This window comes from Zootoca vivipara, chromosome 9 (genome assembly GCF_963506605.1).
Source record: "Zootoca vivipara chromosome 9, rZooViv1.1, whole genome shotgun sequence".
Classification (NCBI taxonomy): Eukaryota; Metazoa; Chordata; class Lepidosauria; order Squamata; family Lacertidae; genus Zootoca; species Zootoca vivipara.
In genome coordinates, this window is record NC_083284.1 from 51,939,337 (window position 1) to 51,958,189 (window position 18,853).

The 18,853-nt window shown below is 41.6% G+C and overlaps 2 protein-coding genes across 6 annotated transcripts in view; one reads left to right on the forward strand and one right to left on the reverse strand.

Moving 5' to 3' along the window:
• Positions 1–18,853, forward strand: part of CFAP96 (cilia and flagella associated protein 96) — a 103,047-nt gene that overhangs the window by 9,310 nt on the left and 74,884 nt on the right. For 2 of the 5 annotated variants that reach the window (XR_009558164.1, XM_060278768.1), the window contains exon 7: positions 1,005–1,068. Coding sequence is in view for 4 of the 5 variants with exons in the window: in XM_060278768.1 (XP_060134751.1) it covers positions 1,005–1,053 (49 nt within the window). In the remaining variant the exon portion in view is untranslated. Of the gene's footprint in view, positions 1–1,004; positions 8,103–12,778; positions 13,502–18,853 lie in introns of those variants that run through there. The other 3 variants (XM_035114088.2, XM_035114089.2, XM_060278769.1) reach the window with 2 other exon arrangements.
• CCDC110 (coiled-coil domain containing 110) lies at positions 8,091–18,796 on the reverse strand. Its single transcript, XM_035112071.2, has 5 exons — positions 18,582–18,796; positions 13,515–13,567; positions 12,103–12,168; positions 11,111–11,221; positions 8,091–10,222 (listed from the first exon to the last, which is right to left on the reverse strand). The coding sequence occupies exons 1-5, from the start codon at positions 18,751–18,753 to the stop codon at positions 8,216–8,218; spliced, it is 2,409 nt and encodes an 802-aa protein (XP_034967962.2). The 5' UTR covers positions 18,754–18,796; the 3' UTR covers positions 8,091–8,215.

Here is an 18,853-nt window from a genome sequence, read left to right on the forward strand (position 1 = left end):
TCATAAAATATGGCTTGATTTAAATCGAGGCTGTGATACGAAGAGTGGTTATGATTATTCCTTTAGGTCTGTTTGCCACTTCATGTGTTTTGGAGCCCAACTTCCATATACAGTGGTACCTCGGTTTATGAACACAATTGGTTCCGGAAGTCTGTTCATAAACTGAAGAGTTCATAAACTGGAGCGAACTTTCCCATTGAAAGTAATGGAAAGTGGATTAATCTGTTCCAGACGGTCCGCGGAGTACTCAACCTGAAGCGTACTTAACCCAAAGCATGGGTGTAATTGGTTCCGGAAGTCTGTTCATAAACTGAAGCGTTCATAAACTGAAGCGAACTTTCCCATTGAAAGTAATGGAAAGTGAATTAATCCGTTCCAGATGGGTCCGTGGCATTCGTAAACCGAAAATTCGTAAACCGAGGTGTTCATAAACCGAGGTTCCACTGTAGGCCTTAAAAAGTGGGGTACAAATCTAATGAATCTGTGCCTCTAGTACTGCAAGGAATATGACGACCCTTTTTAGGTGGGGTGGAGGAATGAGCAGGTTGCCAATTTACCTTCTCAACAGATAAATGTAAGTAAAAGGAAGGTATTGTTAGCATTATGCAACTGGCTGAAACTGTAAAGTTTCTTTCCTTCCTATCTATCCATCCACCCATCCACCTCTAATCCAGGACTTATTTCAGTGGCCTGGAATGCAGCTATGGAGAGGTTCATTGTTTAAGACAATTTCACCAACTATGGGAAAATAGTATTATATCAAAAGTTGCATAATACTCTTTATTATTAGTATTATTATTTTAAAAAACACCATAGGTTTTAAAATGAAGAATAGAATATGTTACTATTGTGTAAGCTCTAGTTTGATGGGTTAAGATCTTGTTTGACAATAAAGAGCTTATGCGGGAAAGCCAGGGTGGAGTGAAGAAATGGCTATTTATCTTAGCAAAAAGTCACACTTCAGTTAAATGCTCTGACACTTTTCTTTCGAATTTGAATTTCAGATCATTAAATGCAACAAACTATACGAATCCGCAAGTGATGTCATATTAGCTGCACCAAAGCAAGGTGAATGAACTTTTTAGATTCTGCAAACAGTAGCATTTTAACAGCTCAAGGTATCTGAAGCAAATAAAAAAAAATTGTGGGAAATATGTCAAATATGGCTATCCTTTGCCAAACTGTTTACCACACACGACGATGTTTTATGAATATATTCTTTATATACATAAAGAAATAGATAATATATTTATAAATAATGTATATAAAATGTAAATTATATTTTGGTATAAATGTTATTTTGATTGTATGTAGCACTAGCAAAAATAAATACTTGCACTTGATGAACCTCAAGCTTATGTCCAACCATTTACAAGATCTTGTTATGGATATCTAGTCTGGTCCTAGTTAATAGACATTGATCTACTAAAGGCTATTTGGTTGGGTTCCTAAACACTCTAGTATGGCTACAAGAATGGAATCTAGGGTATAGGCATGCAGATAAGGGCTGGTTCTGTGCTGTGAGACAGGGTGATATCCATTGTGAGTCATGCTCAAGGGTAGACCAATTGAAAACAATGGACACAAGCTAATTGATTTTAGTGGGTCTACTCTGAGTGTGTCTAACACTGGATATCACGTTCTCATATTTTTTTAAAAAAAATTAAGTTTCTAAAATTAAAGTTGAAGGAATATCTGGGAATCCAGATCCCCAAAGCCCCCTTCCTATGGTTGCAACTCCAAAAGCTCCATGGTGAGAGACTATTCCAAGTGTTCCATTTCCTCCCTTCTTTTGCTATCATGGTGAACCTTTAAAGTCTGCAGATCTCTCTTCCTTACCCCCCTATTTCAATCTAGACACAATGCTATTATTGCTTTGATAGGAATGCAGTGGGTGATTAATCAACAGATCCATTTAAAATGCTTTTGGATAACTTTAAAATATGGTTCTGATGCTACTCTGGGTAGCAGGGTTTTTATTATTATTCTTATTTAAAAAACACCATTGGTTTACTGGAAGAACTATAAATGGCAGACACTATCTTAGAAGGAGCATTTGTTCCTATGAAAAAGAGAAGAGGAAATGAATTTTCTAAGTAGTCCATTTTCTAAATGCATGATCTAAAAAAAGTGTTTGCCTCTTTTATTATGTTCAATAACTCATATGAATAATTAGCTAAGATGTCCTTAATGGAATGACCTAGGATTATGGTTTCCTGCAAAGTACCCTTAACTTCCACTTTAGTTTTGTTTTTCTCTACCAACCACAAATAGTGGCCAAAGAAACATTAAGATATAAACACAGCAATAATAAAACTCTTTCAAGTGTTTTGAATGCAAAGATTTTTAAATGAAGACTGGTTTGTGTACAATACTCAAATTTTACATTTCACCAGCAATTGTCTTTATTTCCAGTTTGCCTCCTTTTATTTTCAGTGAACAATTATGACAGAGCTCAGATGATTATCTCCTTTCTTAGAATTGAAATAGCATAAAATATCATTCAAAACATTGTCAGGTGTTTCATTCTTTGAGGAAAAAGCTCCAGCTGATAGTATAAAAGTAACCATAAATATGTATTATGGGTGTACAGCTCAAATCTCTTTCTCATCTACAACCTCAAGTTAGTTTCTTTCATAGTACTTGGATTTCTGATTGCTCTGCTCTTTGTTATGCTTCTCAGGCACAGCAATTGGAAGTCAGAGTAGTGCTTAACTTCTGTGGGCAGAACCCTTAAAGCACTAAGTAGCAGAGCAAATAGTGCTATATTTCTTCCGCACAGCAGTTGGGAAACCTGACTCTTTTATGACGGATGTGGTGCAGCTGACTGAAAAAGCACTGTAGAGCTTCTTGGTGGTGTTCTGCTTCTTTTCTGTATAGAGTTCCTCCTCTTCCAGTTTCTTTCGGATTTCAGAAATCTTTCCACACTCTACCAAATTGGAAATGTTAGGAAAGAAGATAAGATAGCTTTAAGATCTAATTAACTAACCAATTTAATTATTTGCAGTGGAGTTCCCACAGCTGATATGATGTAAAACAAGCTTTCCTTCCCTGTTTGAGAAGTATATATCTCTCCCTTAGATGTTTAGGAACAAATAATATAGTATGCAGACTTGAGAGGGACAGGGTAGTTTAACTTTCTCTTCTTCCTAGGTCCTTGCTTCATAGGTAAGTTAGTGGGGCGCTCAATGTACTCAAAAGTTAGCCTTACAAGAGCTCAATGATTCTGCCAAAGAGGAGGACAAAGGGTGTATTCCGTTGACAGACAACATCCCTGCCTTTGCAAGACCTTTTAAACCTTGACCTTAGTGTGTAGGAAAGTTCTGTTGAGATGTCTAGGAAAGGGTTATTTCAGCAACAGCTATCATCTTCCAGTAAAGGACAACATGGTAAGTGCCACACACAAGCAAGTTTATATACTTAATCTGTTTCACATTTAAATGTGGAACAATCATCCTGATTATTGCAGTACTTGTAACCACAACTGAAAGCTTTCTTCTTGTCTGATTTTTATCACGTGGATTTTTCTCTGTATTCATAAATACAGAGCAAATAAATTGCCTAAGCCTGTTAATCGGTCCTAAGCAGAGGCTTGCTCCATTTAAGTTACTAAAGGATGGAGCAGAGCTGTTTGGCTTCAATTTACTTGGCATGAAAGTCCCTACCTTTGAACCCTACAGTGACATTTTTGCCACCTTCTGTAACCCCTAAAAGTTTGGAAGACTTGAAATGTTCTGTGAAGGGGCTAGAGGATGCTGCCACTGTCACACTTCACTTTTATGCCATGGCAGTAGGCAGGGGGAACCACCTGTGCTACATAGGGACTTACTTGTGCTCTTGCATTGGAGTTGGGAAGGTGATGCCCAATCCTATGTGCACAGAGCACAGGAAATTGCATTAGGTATAATTATAATTGGAGGGAAGCTTGTTTTAGATGTGTTCGGACATCATCAATATATTAATTCAATTTTCAAAAAGCAAATGATTGAAATTAGAATTCACATTGTAAACAAAAAGGCCCTAAAATATTCATGCTCCTATACTTTTATGACAGGCATAAATCCCCCTCCCCAAGATTTGCAAATATAGACATGCATTGATTGCTTACCTGCAATATAATGCAATTGCCAGAATACAGATATATACACCATTGCATAAAATGAAATTGCTGCATTGTGTCAGAAGAGGTGTAATGGGTTCACATATTAATTCTTATGGGCAGACACCAAAGGGTTTGAATTTTTTACAAGCTATCACTCTTTCAACTGAAGTAACATTAATATGCAGTCACTCATAAACTTTTACGGCCTTTTTGTGTGTATGTAAATAATGCAGAGGCTGCTTCAGCAGTCTGTCTGAAATAGGATCTCTGTGCATTTTGCAGTGGGTATGTTTATGACCCCCTGGCATGGACACTATTTGCACAGACGTGGCATTATTCATTACAAAATGTGTGGTAAAATAGTTTATATGGACTCCACATAGCACCAGGTCTATTGAAGAGACTGATGCCACTGACAGTAACTGCATATATTTGGTTGATGTGGCATTCTATGAAAAAAATAGCATATCAAATGCTTGGTGTAACTACTGTATGTAGAAAGTCCTAGACACCAGTGGTTTGGATTTGCTTCAGCTTCAGTACCAATTATACTATACATGCATATAAAGGTGTGGCCAACAAATCACAAAAGAAACACAAGGAACAGGCCAAAGATTTACAAATTTTCAAAATCTGACTACTGTTGTCAAAGGAACATGCAGGGTTGTAAACTATGCTTCATAGACTATAGAAATATAGGTAGCAGAAAAATATAGACCCTAGATATTGCTAACAATATAACCACCCTGTATTGCAACGGGTTGCAGTAGATTACCCTTGGAGTCCCTTCAATGAGTCTGTGATTATTAATCTACAGAATCATCTCAAGGTGTTGTACAATAAAAATACCGGTAGCAAAAACGAATAAAAACTCTCAAGAAGCAGATACATTTTAAACAAAGCTAAAACTACTAAACACACATTCACAGAAAAGATCCATTCATCCAGTTGGGGAAGCCTATAGGGGAAAAAATGTCTTCAATTGTTTCCAGAAAGTGCAGGTGGAGACCTGTCATAGTGAGATGAACACTATTCCATAGAAGCGGCAGCCACACTCAAAGCCCTGCTCTGATCAGGCTTCTGAGATCTTTGGAATTTACAGAAGAAATTTGCCAACAGACCACAGTGATCTACTGGGTATATAAGGGCTAAGGCAATCTCTCAAGTAAGCTGGTGCTAAACTGTATGAGGCCTTATATGTTAGAACCAACTATTTGAACGTAGACCAGTAGCATATCGGCAGCCAGTACAAATCCTGCAAGCAAACTGTTATATGGTGGTCGTTTGCAACCTAATCTTGGCAGGCTGCAGCAGCTGCAGATTCCAGACCAACCCCAAGGGCAGCCCTGCAAAGAGCACATTGCAGTAATCAAGCCATGAGGTTACTGATGCATGCACAACTGTGTGCAAGCTATCCTGATCCAGGAATAGCCAGTTATCTTAGCAACTGAAGTTGGTAAAATGAGGTAGGTATCCGAGGTAGGTATCTTGAGCCTCATCCACCGCTATAGTTGTTAACAGTCTTGGCCCACCCGGAAGTGTTATGCTGGCCAATTTCATGAGGACACAGTAGAAGCAGCAAAATAGGCTGCCTTTGCTGCTTTCACTGCCATGCTGCGAGCATGGTTATGTGCTCTTAATGCATGTTCAGTCATCTTTGCAGTAGTATTTCCGTCACCTGCTTTCTGGCAATCATCCAGCCTGTCTCACTGCATGTAGTTCCCCAGTGTACCAGGAAGCCAAATATGCTCCACATTGTCAGAGAGGGCATTCAGGAGCAATCATATCTCTGGTCCTCTGCATCTTAGTGCCTTTAGTGAGACAAGGGCCTTCACAAGATCACCATTTCTATCCACCTGAAAGTCTCCCAGAGCATTCAGAAATCCATTGGACTCAAGTCTCTAGATTCAAGCCATTCTAACAGGTTTCCCAGTGCTAAAGGGGCAAGTTGGTACTTCTCACCAGGAAGTGGTCTGACCATGACAGTGGGATCATCTGAGAGCAAAAGAAATCAACATGGTGCCCTCCAGATGTTGTGTAGACTATAGCTCCCATCATCATTGACCGTTGACCATAATGGCTGGGGGCTGTTGGAAATCCACAACATCTGGAGGGTAACAGGTTGTCCTAGAAATTATTAATTCAGTAAGTCAATATTAGTGCAACTTCATTATGGCGGTCATATAGAAATATATAAGATTGTGTTTTACATACATTTCATCTTCTGAGCATGCAGGTATAGGCTTGTGGTGTAAAGCATTTTAAAATGTGCATATATTGTGCATAGCTGCTACCAAAATTTACAATGATTAACTGGATTGAGCTAACAGGATTTAATTTCAAAAGGAAATATTTTTATCTTCTCATATGGCCTGCTCTTTGGAAGCAAAACAAACTACTTTGATGCATGCAGGATATGAAACATATTTGACTAATGCACTCTTCCCTATACAGTTGTCTCAATGTGGTGGTTTTGTTTCCGGGTATTGTTAGAACTTGATGTTATAATTCTGTATCTTCTGCTAGTTCAACAGGCTACATTATTGCTTGTTTAGCAATCAGGTACTGTATGTATATACTATACTGGATTAGGCAACGATATGATGTGAAAAAAGAAGTTTAAAACTTCATTATCATTGGTTACCTGAAAAACATCATCCCAATTTTTTATTCAAAGATTTAAGGGGAAATGGTGGTAGTAGTACTGGTAGTAGTAGTAGTAATAAAAATTTATTTATACCCCGCCCTCCCCAGTGAGAACCGGGCTCAGGGTGGCGGACATCAATAAAATTACAATAAAACATAAAAGAAAGGAAAACAATTGATTAAAATGTGGATTAAAATACAATTTAGATTTAATTTTTTTTAAAATGCAGCCTCATTTTAAAATGGCCCAAATCAAAACCATAAGGGAGGGGGGGGGAACCATAGTGGTCAGACTAAGTCCAGCCCAAAGGCCAGGCAGAACAGCTCTGTCTTGCAGGCCCTGCGGAAAGATGTCAAATCCCGCAGGGCCCTGGCCTCCTGTGAGAGAGCGTTCCACCAAGTTGGGGCCAATACTGAAAAGGCCCTGGCCCTAGTTGAGACCAATCTAGCCACCTTATGGCTCGGGATCTCCAAAATATTGTTATTTGTGGACCTTAAGGTCCTCTGCGGGGCATACCAGGAGAGGTGGTCCCGTAGGTACGAGGGATGGAGGGGTGGTCCCGTAGGTACGAGTAAATGGATAGGAGAGTTTAAAAACAGGTTTCAAAGAAGAAAATTTTATTATGCTTTCTTTGAAGGACAGATTGTTGGCGTTTGTCTGGAACTGCCTGGAAAAAAAGACAGCTTTCTTTAAGAAAAACCCCCCAGTTGGAGACTGTGGTATCTACAAGCCTATATAACCATGATGTCTCAGGAATCAATCAAATCAATCAATCAAATAAGTCACTGAAGCTAATGCTAATATTTCACTGATGGTAGGGTTAGTTTAAACCAATTCCAAAAGCAATCAAAGCTAAGAATTCTTATGATCAGCTCTTTATCAACATTAAATGAATTTCTCCCAGTTTCTTAAATAAATTTCTCCCCATTTATGACTTAACTGAATAAAAAGCATCTGTCAGGGTCATATTCTACACACATTTAAGAGGAAAAGTCACTTTAAAAACTCTTCTTACCAGAACTATAAATTTATAAAAAGCTGAATTCATTGAAAATTTTTATATGTAACACAGACAAAATTGAATGTGTTTTAAAAATCAGCTATACCTAGCAATTTCTCTCATAACTGGTTGCGGCTGAAAATATCTATAGATTGAGTGCACAAAATTTTCCCCACACAAGTCCAGTTGTGTCCAGACCTCATGCTCAGGTCTGGAATACTTCTGGGTCAAGGGCATATTGAGAAGAGGAACCACTAAATGACTATATGAGTTATATACCTAAGTGCACTTCAAGAAATGACTGCCTCGCACATGTCCAAGGGTCTTGCCTGAGAGGAGGGGAAAGGCCTGATGAATTGCACCCTAAAATTTCAGGCATTACCAGTGATTTCTTCTTGTTTTTAATCTAAGCATTTATTCTTTTATTTTACATTAAGCCTAAGGATCATACCAACTACCATTTCCCTCAGAATAATAAAGACTTAGAAGTGAGTTGAATTTTACATATCAAAAAGCAAAACATACCTGGTGAGTTATGTATTAAAGAAATATGCTGATAGCTAGATATTTCTTCACAGATTTCACTGGAATCTGCAAATTGGTCGTTTTGCTTTTGGCTTCTGGAATTATGCCTTTGCTTAAATTGTTGATCGACCAAAGCCGTAACTTGGTCCCTGAGGCTAGCATTATTCTTTTGGAGACGGCGTGCTTCAAACTGCAACACATCTCTCTCGTTCTCCGTAGAGCGTATTTCATTTTCCATCAGCAGGAGCTGCTCGCTCAGTATTCTTGTTTTATTTCTGCAATCAGAAGCCTCCTGTTTATATGCACTCAGCTCCTTTTTAAGAACGTGGTTTTCATCTGTCATGTCTGCTACTACCATTCTCATCCTCTCACACTCTCGTTCCATGTTTGACAAGTTAGTTTTCAAAACTCCGATTTCTATTTTTGTACTTTTACGTTCCATCAGAAGTTTTTCCTCAGCATTAGTTCTGCCTGACTGGGCCTCTTCAAGCCCCTTCTGCAGGACTTCTTTCGCAGTGAGCACCTCCTGCAATGCCTTTTCAAGACTCAGTTTTTCATCTTTAAGCGACTGCGTCATCCTAATAAGAGCCTCCAGATTTGATAGCGTAGTCTTCTCATTTATCTTCAGTTGTTGCATTTCATTCTGGTTTTCTCCAACCACCTTTTCCAACAAACCCTTGTTGTCTGTTAGCTGAAGTACTTCCCCGCCTAGTTTCTTATTTTCTTCTTGAAGGGTTGAAACTTGTTTTTCCAATTTTTTTAAGGACACAATCAGATCGCTTTTTTCCTGTGTGGAAAAAGCCAAAGTTTCCTGTGTTTTCTGGTCTTTCTGTTGTAAATCATTTATCTCACACATCATACGTTGATTTTGAGAATAAAGCTGATCCTGCTTTTCTTCCAGAGCTGACTTTTGCTGTTGAAACTCCTTGCATTTCTTCAGTAGTCTTTTCACTTCTTTAAGGCATTCCTTGCAATCTTCATCAGATTTAACTAGCCTTTCTTGAAGGCTATTCTTCTCATCATGCAAATCCTTGATTTGCTTCTGATATTTTGAATTTTGCTCTGTCAGAGACTGTATAATGTCAGTAAGAGGTTTCAATTCATTTTCATCTTCATGGCTCATCACCTTATTACAGACATGTTCAGGTTCTCTGTCAGATGTATCCAACCATCTAACTTTTTTAACATATTCATCAGACACAGCATCACAGAATTCCTGGCGTTTTCTGAACTCTTGGTTTGTGCTAAGCAGCTGCCTTTGTTGGTCTATCTTTGTTGGTCTGTATTTGGACAGGAAATTCATCTGGCGCTTTCTATCATATGCTGCTTGTGCAATATTTTCTTTAATATGCAACTCATCAGAATCCTCTAGTTCTGAAATTCCCCTAGATTTAAAATCCTCATATGACATTCCCTTTTCTATTAGATCCTGTTCTGACAGATAACCAGAATCATTGTCTTTACCACTCATAACATTAGGAGAGTTTTGAAGTTCAAAAGTAAATAGTTCATGCTTACAGGTCTTTTTGTCGTCCTCTTTCGTATCCTTGAAAGAAGAACTCACACTCTCAGTCAAGGACTCCTCTTCCTCTTCCTCCTCATACTTACGGAATGCCATGCACACTTTGGGTTCATCCTGATTTTTCTTCTCCCTTTGAAGAGTCATCTCTTCTGCTTCCAGACCAATAAAAGATGGGGAGGAAAAGTTGTTGGCAGACCTCTTCAATATTTGGTCAGTATTCTGAGGCAGAATACCTTTATTTCTACATGTTGGGGCATGGTTTTCAACTGCTATATATTTTGATAGAACCTGATCTGGAATGCATTCACCTGTGACCGGCTTTCCAAATACAGTGTTGAAATTGGTTTGTAGACAATTACTGGAACCTGGTCTGTTACCAAGATGAAGTTTTTTCTTCAACAACAGCGCTTCTTGATGCCCTCTTGGCTGAGAGAGGGAGAAAGAGGATAACAGTCAAATCAGAAGGCCTTCAGTATTTAACAACCGAGGAAACATAGCTAGGAACCACCAATGAGTTGCATAAAGTGGCTGTTTTCAAAAGGGAATATAGGTTTTGGTACAGATTTTATTCCACAGAATCACTGCCTCCGGACATCTGCACCTTTCTCTCTTTGCAACTGTCTGAACAGCATTTGAAAGTATGTTAGCTCTCCCCAATTTATGACCTCTAGTTATGCCTCCCTTTCTTTTTGTGTCCCTTCTTCTCTCCTTTCCATCTTGAGTTATTATGTGCGGGTGCTTGTTTTTAAGATGGTAGGGCTCTGGGCAGGGTTGGTTTGTTTCCATATAATCATTGTACACTATCTAGCTTTTAAGGCATTTAAAAAATCATTAATAGTAGCGGAAAGCAAAGAGTGATTCAACAAGGGATTGGATTTGCACAGTTGCAGTTTGCGACTGCTTGGGAAAGACCCTGGAGAGAAGGAGCCATAGAGAGTGGTGGGAAGGCAGGGACCTTCAATCCTTGCAACTGTTTCATTGGGGCAAGACCTATTGGGAAGAGTTGCTTGGATCACTAGGTCTGTGCTGTTTGGTTTCTTTGAATAAACTGACACCATGCTTTAGTTTTATTGCTGATCTATGCCTGATTCCAGCTCCTGACCTCAGGAAAGATTATAATGTCACAAAGTCAAGGAGAATTATTTATATCCTAAGTGACAGTGCACTTGCTCTCTACTTTATGGAGCACTGTGGTGCATATTACATGGACTGCTCTCTGGATCAGAAGTGATGGTAAATTCAGCCGAGGGATTAGTTCCTTTGAACCGTAAAATGCCATTATATACTTATTGTCAGCAAAACAACCCCACATACCATAGTAGTATTGATAGGTGAGCTGGTCAAAAGTAAATTGTCTGGAATAAATTCTGGACTCTTCATTTCAGTTACATTTTTATTAAGTATATGGTTGATTTCAGACTGAACCTGAAGAAACAGGAAGTGAGATAGTTATCCTTCTCCTGCTTTCATCCTTTTTACTGTATATTGGTTTAAAGGCAGAGGTGGGAAGCCATGGCCCTCAAGACATTGTTGGACTCCAGCTTGCGTCATCTCCAAGAAGCATGGCCAATAGTGAAGGATGATGGGAATTGTAGCAGCCCACTAATATTGGGAGAACCACACCCATGTTTTAAGCCTGGTAGCAACTTATTTTTATTCTTAAAAATACTCGAGTACAACTGTATGCATGTCACATACTCAGAAGTAAGTTCCACTGAGTTCAGTGGGACTTGCCGCCACCACCCCACCCTGCAGCATTTGCAGCATTTAAATATTTAGTATTACTAATTATCAGATGTGTTGCTGGATAGCAAACCATGGTATCTCTGACTATACTATTTACTCTGGAACCTCTGAAATAAACAAAACAATAATATTTATATATGCATACGTATATTGTTGGCAAGCATGACCAGTCCCTTCTTGCTTCCACAATGGGAAAACCCCACAGTTTATCAGAACTTTGATATATATACAGTATGTATAACCATATATTGTAGGAGTGGGAATCACTGGAAAAAGAAAAGGGAAGGTGATTTGACACGTGAAACAGCCTTCTTCACCACAGGCATTTATACAAAGTGTCCAATAGCCAGCCAGCAGCAATTTATCTACTACCTGTATTTGAAATTGGGGAACCAAGTGGCAGGTGATCATTGCAAGGAATTTTGAGAGGATGAGGTGATCCAGAGCAGGAGAATAACAAGAAACAGTTGACATGTAAAAGCAACATGCGAATATTAGAGGCCTTTAGAAAGGTTGTGTATTGAATGAGGAATTAAACCTTGTTGAGGGCTTGGTCTTACCATGCTGACATTCTGCAAAGTTTGTTGTCGAAGGGCTTGAAATGAATCCAACTGCTGTTGTAGGATCTATATTGTAAAATTAATTAATTAGACAAATTCTGTATATTCTGTAATAGTCTGCACTTCCCCCCCCTATGCCTAGATTGTGATCTTTACTTGCTATTATCTTACCAGATATAAACTGCATACCATTGTAGCAGGAGGAAATGGTTGAAGGTATGGCAGGGCACAATGGCAGAGCCAAATCCAGGCCTGATCACTGATCTGACTCCAAGCTGGTGCAGCCATCAGGCCCAGATCAGGTCTCATCACTGCACAACAGTACTGAGACCTGCTCAGGATCCTATGGATCCCATGCCAGCTCAGCTCAGCCTCTGCCCCCAGAACACATTTTGAGTTTTTCCACTGAGTCCTGCTGGTGGGACTCCTCTTTGCTGGCTGGCTAAACTGGGCAGAGAAAGAATTTGATTGCTCTGTTAGACAGTGATCTCTCTTTAGGTCATGTACGGTTTTGAAAACAGTTGATCTAGGTATATTCAATATCTGTATTGTGCATGTTGAATTCTGTACTATGTTCACAACATTGCTGCCAAAAGAAAAGTCATTATCTTTGGATCGGGTTATCCAAATGCTTCAGGATAATGAGGCAAGCCCATGTTCTCTTTTTATCTTAAAGAAACGCAAACATTAAAAAACCTACCTGTACAGGGCTGCCTTCAGATGTCTTCTAAAAGTAAGCTATATATTTAATTCTTTGACATCTGATGGGAGGGTGTTCCATAGGGCGGGCACCACTACTGAGAAGGCCCTCTGCCTGGTTCCCTGTAACCTCGCAATGAGGGAACTGCCAGAAGGCCCTTGGAGCTGGATCTCAGTATCCAGACTGAACAATGGGGGTAGCGACGCTCCTTCAGGTATACAGGGCCAAAACCATTTAGGGCTTTAAAAGTCAGCACCAATACTTTTAACTGTGCTCAGAAATGTATTGGGAGCCAATATAGATATTTTAGGACTGATGTTATATGGTCCAGGCGGCCACTCCCAGTCACCAGTGTGACAGCCGCATTCTGGATTAGTTGTAGTTTCTGAGTCACCTTCAAAGGTAGCCCCATGTAGAGTGCATTGCAGTAGTCCAAGTGCGAGGTAACCAGAGCATGTAAAATTATGGTGATCCAGTGTGCAGGCAGGTAGGGTCCCAGCTGGGGCACCTGATGGAACTGGTAGACAGCTGCAGGAGCACAGGCTGGACAATCTTAACAACATATTATGTAAGAACAAGGTAACAGCCTAAAGAACTTTAATAAGGTTAAAATCCATAGTGAACCACCTTCTTTTCTAGCCATTATTTATGTATTTTAGCAAGGATATTATCCCTCAGCCCACCCCCCAAAATCCAAACCAGATAAACTTACTTTTAATGCTGATGGTGGCTGGACTTGCCCATCTCTTCCTGAAGCAGATTTATCTGAAAAATCAGTGCAATAAGCCCCGAAGAATATAATGTTGGAATGTCTGGAGGCTTTAAACTTTAGTACTTTGACCAGGAGTGGAGAATCTATGACCCTTCAGATGCTATTGGACTCCAACCCCATCAGCCCCACCTAGCATGGTCAGTCGTCAGCAATGGTAGGAGCTCAACAGCTTTTGAAAGACTACATAATCACTATCCCTGACCTAGACCAAGGGTGCGTTCCCTAAATCAATAACATCTTAATGCATATTTACACTTGTTCCTTCTGACATTCTGTGTTTTTATGTGCCTGTTTAGTTCTTAGTAAGCATATGCAGTATTCATGCCAAAGTGGGAACAAATATATGTCACTTTTTTGTTACCTCTATAAAAGTCATAATTTCTAAGGCTTGGAAATTTACATACAGTATTAAAGGTCCCAAGCCTGTTTGGAACACTATATCCAGCAGTAAATTTGCCATCATATAATCTGGTTGATACTAGAAGATATGCCAGAATATTTTATTCCTGAGAAATAGAGAAAAATACCGTATATGAACAGACCTGCCACTGGATAGCTCAGGCAGTAGAGCATGAGACTCTTAATCTCAGGGTTGTGGGTTCCAGCCCCATGTTGGGCAAAAAGATTCCTGCTGTACAGGGGCTTGTAACTCTACAATTCTATGATTCTCTCAACTGAGTCCATGTGCCTATGTGTCAAATTTTCCACAGCCATAAGGAATCATTTATCGTGCACAACTTGTTGCTTTTGGGTAATAGTATTCAACAGGGTCAAAGAAGATGTGTTCTTCTCCTGCCAGTTTAGCCTTTGTTGCTATGGCTGATTTAAGCCCTCCTCCCTCAATTGGCTTTTGCCCATGGAGGGTGAAACCGACAGCCACTTCTGCTGGAGGGGTAGGTTTGCCTCATTGTTGTAGCACATGAGTTAGACCTTGGGAAAGGCTGTAGCCCAGTGATAGAGCAATTCCTTTTCAGGCAGAAGGTCCCAGTTCCAATCTGCGCTATTTCTAGGTAGGGTGGGAAAGATCCCTGTCTGAAATCCTGGAAAGGTGCTGTCAGTCAGAGTAGGCAATACTGAGCTAGATGGACCAATTATTCAGTATAAGGTGACTTCCTTTTTGCCCCTGGTGCCCTCATCCAAATATCCACTCACACATGTGCTACAGCAGTTTTTTGAAAACATGTAAGCAGGGCCGTTTTAAGCATATCTGGCACCATGGTGGAAACCTCCCTTCAGCGCCCCCCCCTTTCCCAGAGTTTTTTTTTAGGGAGGACGGTGCTGCCAGTGGGGCTGGAGGAGGTGGGTGGCGGCTGGAGGGCAGCTCCTCCGGCGGGGAAGAGGCGGAGGCTGGATGCGGCGCCTCCCAGTTCAGCTGGCCGCTCCATGCCGCGGTGGCCACGGCAGACGGAGCCTCCGGGTGCGGTGCTGCTTCGGCGCGGCATGGCGGAGGTGGGCGAGGGTGGCGAGCTGATGTCAGGAGGTGCCGCATCCAGCCTCTTCCCTGGCGCCCTCCAGAACTTGGCACCCTGGTGCCCCTAGCCTCTATGGGTAAGACGCCCCTGCACATAAGACGCCAGGAATGCTATAATGGAAGGAACTTTCACATCCCATTGAGCCTGGCCCATAGAGGGAGCGAGAGACCTGTGGTGCTGCTACAGAGATGGACTAGGGATACCCTATGAGGTGCAGTGAGTGGCTTAAACAGAGCACCCCCATTTAAGGATATAACAAAAATGCTTTTCCACAGTTAATGAGCCATCGGGGGAAGAACTGTATGGAAGGGAGCTGCCTTGTTTTTTGGGCCTGGAAACTGTCACCTGCCCTGCTCCTGGATCTGATCAGGCCAGGCAGGGGAAATGGTGGTTCTGAGGAGGGCAGGTCAGCCAGAACTGCCATAGATCAGCGAGGAAAGAGGGGAACTCTATCAGTCCCTGTTCTGTGATCATTCTAACCACCAGATGTTTGAGGAAAGAACTGTGTGGGCAGGTACTCTCCTGTCCCCCTAACCTAGACATTCACAGCAGCTCTACTTCTGGATTTGATCTGGTGTGACAGGGGAGTGCTTCAGAGGAGAGATTGTTGTTGTTGTTTAGTCGTTTAGTCGTGTCCGACCCCATGGACCAGAGCACGCCAGGCACTCCTGTCTTGCACTGCCTCCCGCAGTTTGGTCAAACTCATGTTCGTAGCTTCGAGAACACTGTCCAACCATCTTGTCCTCTGACGTCCCCTTCTCCTAGTGCCCTCAATCTTTCCCAACATCAGGGTCTTTTCCAAGGATTCTTCTCTTCTCATGAGGTGGCCAAAGTATTGGAGCCTCAGCTTCACGATCTGTCCTTCCAGGGAGCACTCAGGGCTGATTTCCTTAAGAATGGATAGGTTTGATCTTCTTGCAGTCCATGGGACTCTCAAGAGTCTCCTCCAGCACCATAATTCAAAAGCATCAATTCTTCGGCGATCAGCCTTCTTTATGGTCCAGCTCTCACTTCCATACATCACTACTGGGAAAACCATAGCTTTAACTATACGGACCTTTGTCGGCAAGGTGATGTCTCTGCTTTTTAAGATGCTGTCTAGGTTTGTCATTGCTTTTCTCCCAAGAAGCAGGCGTCTTTTAATTTCGTGACTGCTGTCACCATCTGCAGTGATCAAGGAGCCCAAGAAGGTAAAATCTCTCACTGCCTCCATTTCTTCCCCTTCTATTTGCCAGGAGGTGATGGGACCAGTGGCCATGATCTTGGTTTTTTTGATGTTGAGCTTCAGACCATATTTTGCGCTCTCCTCTTTCACCCTCATTAAAAGGTTCTTTAATTCCTCCTCGCTTTCTGCCATCAAGGTTGTGTCATCTGCATATCTGAGGTTGTTGATATTTCTTCCGGCAATCTTAATTCCGGCTTGGGATTCATCTAGTCCAGCCTTTCGCATGATGAATTCTGCATATAAGTTAAATAAGCAGGGAGACAATATACAACCTTGTCGTACTCCTTTCCCAATTTTGAACCAATCAGTTGTTCCATATCCAGTTCTAACTGTAGCTTCTTGTCCCACATAGAGATTTCTCAGGAGACAGATGAGGTGATCAGGCACTCCCATTTCTTTAAGAACTTGCCATAGTTTGCTGTGGTCGACACAGTCAAAGGCTTTTGCATAGTCAATGAAGCAGAAGTAGACGTTTTTCTGGAACTCTCTAGCTTTCTCCATAATCCAGCGCATGTTTGCTATTTGGTCTCTGGTTCCTCTGCCCTTTCGAAATCCAGCTTGCACTTCTGGGAGTTCTCGGTCCACATACTGCTTAAGCCTGCCTTGTAGAATTTTAAGCATAACCTTGCTAGCGTGTGAAATGAGCGCAATTGTGCGGTAGTTGGAGCATTCTTTGGCACTGCCCTTCTTTGGGATTGGGATGTAGACTGATCTTCTCCAATCCTCTGGCCATTGCTGAGTTTTCCAAACTTGCTGGCATATTGGGTGTAGCACCTTAACAGCATCATCTTTTAAAATTTTAAATAGTTCAGCTGGAATATCATCACTTCCACTGGCCTTGTTATTAGCAGTGCTTTCTAAGGCCCATTTGACTTCACTCTCCAAGATGTCTGGCTCAAGGTCAGCAACCACACTACCTGGGGTGTACGAGACCTCCATATCTTTCTGATATAATTCCTCTGTGTATTCTGGCCACCTCTTCTTGATGTCTTCTGCTTCTGTTAGGTCCTTACCACTTTTGTCCTTGATTATGGTAATCTTTGTACGAAATGTTCCTTTCATATCTCCAATTTTCTTGAACAGATCTCTGGTTTTCCCCATTCTATTGTTTTCCTCTATTTCTTTGCATTGCTCATTTAAGAAGACCCTCTTGTCTCTCCTTGCTGTTTTTTGGAAATCTGCATTCAGTTTCCTGTATCTTTCCCTATCTCCCTTGCATTTTGCTTGCCTCCTCTCCTCCGCTATTTGTAAGGCCTCGTTGGACAGCCATTTTGCTTTCTTGCATTTCCTTTTCCTTGGGATGGTTTTCGTTGCTGCCTCCTGTATAATGTTACGAGCCTCCATCCATAGTTCAGCTCCCCATAGTGTGACAGGGGAGTGCTTCAGAGGAGAGATACCCTTCACCAATGAGTAGGACAGCCAGACCGTGTTATAGCAGAGGTGGTTTTAGAGTAACACAAGTGGTTCGGCCACACTGGGAACTGTGCTGCACCACAACAACGCTGTAGAATGGAGTGCAAGACGTGGGTGCGCACACACTGAATTTTAGGGTTGCACAGGGAACCACTGGTTATAGGAATGGTGATGTGAAGAACCTGTGCTTAACCTTGTTTTCCCCTCTTTCCTCCATTCATTTCTCCCCATGGGTCATCTCTTTGTGAGCCATCTTAGTACTGATTTTGGTAAGCCCCCTCCAACAGCCTTTTAAACCAGTGCTTCCCAAACTTTGATCTCCAGCTGTTTTTTGCACTACAACTTCCACCATCCCTATAGCAGGGCCCTTGGCCAGGGATGATGGGAATTGTAGTCCCCAAACTGCTGGAGACCCACATTTGGGAGAAACTGTTTTAAATTAAAGTGTAGGGGTATAAATCCCATAAATAAATAAGTGACATTGCCCTGCTGACCACAGGAAAAAGAAAATTGCCGTAGTGGCACTCAGTGGAACCATAGTTCTGGAGGTTGGGAACAGCTGTGGAAGTGAAGTACTTTACCGCTACTACTGCTAGAGTAAGCAGTTTGGGGAGAGGTGCAAGGGCGCATCCCGGTGCTGAAGTCTGCTACACACTGATAATTTTTTTTAAAAAAACTGTTATTTTCACATTATGATGGAGGAAGGGTGCAGGGAAACATCTCACAAAAGGGTGGGTACAATAACCCACCACGGCGCTGTGCTGTTGCAGGAGATTACATCATTGCCCATCGCAGCATCCCTACACCAACCAGGGAGGACAGGGCATCGTTTTCAATAATAACAATAAAAGTGTCATCATAGGCCTGTCGACGTCCAGGTGAGAGGAGTCAGCTCACCTGCGGCTGCGGCGTCTTGGCGCCCCAAGGGAGAGCCTTTCTCTTCCTCCCGCAGCCTCCCGAAACTGGGGGCGCTCGTCCTGCCGCGCCCGCACTCCTGAGTTCCTGCAACGCAGCCTTGTGTTAATACTGTTACTGTTAATACTGTTGTGTTAATACTGCCGGAAGCCATAGCTGCCAAGTTATCCCTTTTTTTAAGGGATTTTCCCTTATGCTGAATAGGCTTCCTCGCGAGAAAAGGGAAAACTTGGCAGCTATGCCGGAAGCTTTCC

Bases quoted from the DNA above. Each gene is read 5' to 3' on its own strand.
- CCDC110 (XM_035112071.2), bottom strand. From the start codon at position 18,753: ATGGCTTCCGGCAGTATTAACACAACAGTATTAACAGTAACAGTATTA. The intron at 13,568-18,581 runs GTGAGCTGACTC...CTGATTTTTCAG, and splicing joins CCAAGACGCCGCAGCCGCAG to ATAAATCTGCTTCAGGAAGA. The intron at 10,223-11,110 runs GTATGTGGGGTT...TCCCTCTCTCAG, and splicing joins CACCTATCAATACTACTATG to CCAAGAGGGCATCAAGAAGC.